Raw genomic sequence first — 2,366 nt, 5'->3', positions numbered from 1 at the left:
AATAAATAAATAAATAAATAAACAAATAAATAAATAAATGTGAAAACCTCCGAACCGGCCATTCCTTGGAGGAATACGTTACACCCACCACTTTTCATGACAGAGTTTTAATCCCACGTCTTCTGACATTTTTTTTGTATCACAGTTTGTGTTGAGAATGACTCACAGCTACCGCCACGTGAAGTTTAACTCCTTATCTTATCTAGTGTGCTGTGTAAACCATCCTGATAAGGACTTACTCAAAATGATTTATCCTGTTGTTTTGCCTGTGTGGGTGATYAACATATCAGAATAACTGAAACAGAAGGGATTAAATCACCATCCAGAAAGAGTTGAAACGTTTTGATTCAGAAGACTTGCTTCACAGGAAATGAGTGGAGCTGTTATCTCAGCTGGCAGGTTACATAACGAATTGTTTTGGGAAATACAGCAGAATAAGGTAACCTGTGAAAATATTAAATTGTACTTTTCCACATTAATGCAAAGCAGATGCAAACATGAGCAGTTTTACTATTCAGAAAGTATTCTGTTGAGCCTTTAAATATATTTGTGCAGATGTAAGATGTTTCGGTGACTGTATTTGATGAGCCTGGTGTGTTTCTCGCAGGTTTCGGAGTAACGGCACCGTCCACCYGAGCAGGGAGGGCTCTGCTTGTGTTCTACGGGTTGTTGGGCTGCTCGGCTTCAATGCTCTTCATCAATCTCTTCCTGGAGAGGCTCCTAACAGCCATCAGCCTCTTTATGTTCTGGTGCCACACAAGAAGCGGTGGACAAACTGACCTAGAAGATGGAACCAGCGAAGACAACACAAGTGATGACTGGAGACCATCCGTTTACCAAATCACACTCCTTCTTCTTCTGGTGGTTGTGGTGGTTGCGTGCGGCGCTGCATCCCTGTACTCTGCCATGGAGGGGTGGACTTACCTGGAGTCGCTCTATTTCTGCTTTGTAGCGTTCAGCACAGTGGGTTTTGGGGACTTTGTGAGCAGTCAGAAGAAGCACCACGAGGACATCCAGGTCTATCAGATGTCCAACTGTCTCCTGATGCTGCTGGGAGTCTGCTGCACGTACTCTCTGTTTAACGCCATCTCCGTGATCATCAAGAAGGGGCTTAACTGGACCCTGAGCGCTGTGAATTGTATCGCACTCAAGAGGATCCAAACCAGAACTTTATTTGAACCCTGTCTTTCTGATTCTGAACCACAAATACGTTTCTGGGAAATGGACTTTTTGAAGGAACAGATGCTGGGAACAGCTGCTACTTCAAACCAAAACCCACCAGACTGCTGCTGAAGTACTGTCTGCAAAACAAGAACAAGACAATTATTTAACCACTGAAACCACTGCCTAATTGGTTGAAGTAAGACATTTCTGAAGTTACCATCAAAGTCAAACACTGCAAGTTGTTTCTCCAGTTATTGTAAATTTCACATGTTCACAAGACAGCTCCAAGATGTCTTTTATATGAGTTCCCTTCAACAGCCATCATTTATAGAGAAATGTAAAAAAATAATAATAATAATTCTCTAAAGAAGGAAACAGAAACAATCTAAAGATGGCTAAAACTCAAACCGATGTTGTCGTTTCTTTTTATTCATGTGTAAAATACAAGCTAAAAGGTGTTGCTCTTCTGCGTCACAAACAGATACAAAATGCATCTCTTAGCATTGTGAAATTAAAGAGTCTGTGTTATCAGATTTAGCTCCACTATCTGTTCTCTGCATTGTCATATTTACAAAGCAAATAGACAAACTCGTTCAGACAAACACAGAGTGAGCTTGGAAATAGGGAGCGAGGGGAGGGATTGCATGCATTATCCCATGACGCAGTTACATTTAGCCTCATTTGTTATCTTCTGGATGTGAAACAGTCTCATGAAAGCTTCTACAATCACAAGCTTTCATTATTAATACGAATATTATGAACGCAAACAGCAACAACAGAAATTTAGACACTTTTTGACAATAAATTATATTTTGCTGTCTTTTTGTGCAGGCAGCAGTGCAGCAGATTGCTCCTCTTCCTCTGTTTCTCATGGTGAGACACAAATTAGCACTCAATAAGTTACAAAAAATATACACAAATATGGTAAAAGGCAGAATCAAACTTTTTTGCCTTGGAAGTTAATGACATATATAAGATAAATGGTGTTTTTTTTTCTCTCTCTAAATGCATAATACCTGATTTAAATACAGTGGTTTGCAAAAGTATTCATACCCCTTGAACTTTTCCATATTTTGTCACATTACAACCACAAACCACCAACACAAAGTGATATACAATTGTGAAGTGGAAGCAAAATTTTACATGAATCAAAACATTTTTTACAAATAAAAAACTGAAAAGTGCGATGTGCAAAATTATTC

The 2,366-nt window shown here is 39.3% G+C and overlaps 1 protein-coding gene across 1 annotated transcript in view; it reads left to right on the top strand.

The window, feature by feature from the left end:
• LOC106515401 (potassium channel subfamily K member 13) overlaps positions 1-1,389 on the top strand; it is a 4,962-nt gene extending 3,573 nt beyond the window's left edge. Inside the window, exon 2 of the mRNA XM_014005197.1 lies at positions 608-1,389. Within this exon, the coding sequence (XP_013860651.1) occupies positions 608-1,293 (686 nt within the window). The 3' untranslated portion in view covers positions 1,294-1,389. The remainder of the gene's footprint in view (positions 1-607) is intronic.
• Positions 1,390-2,366: the final 977 nt, after the last annotated feature.

This window comes from Austrofundulus limnaeus, unplaced genomic scaffold (genome assembly GCF_001266775.1).
Source record: "Austrofundulus limnaeus strain Quisiro unplaced genomic scaffold, Austrofundulus_limnaeus-1.0 Scaffold29, whole genome shotgun sequence".
NCBI lineage: Eukaryota > Metazoa > Chordata > Actinopteri > Cyprinodontiformes > Rivulidae > Austrofundulus > Austrofundulus limnaeus.
The sequence above is the reverse complement of the archived record's forward strand: the minus strand, read 5'-3'. Positions and strand labels throughout refer to the sequence as shown.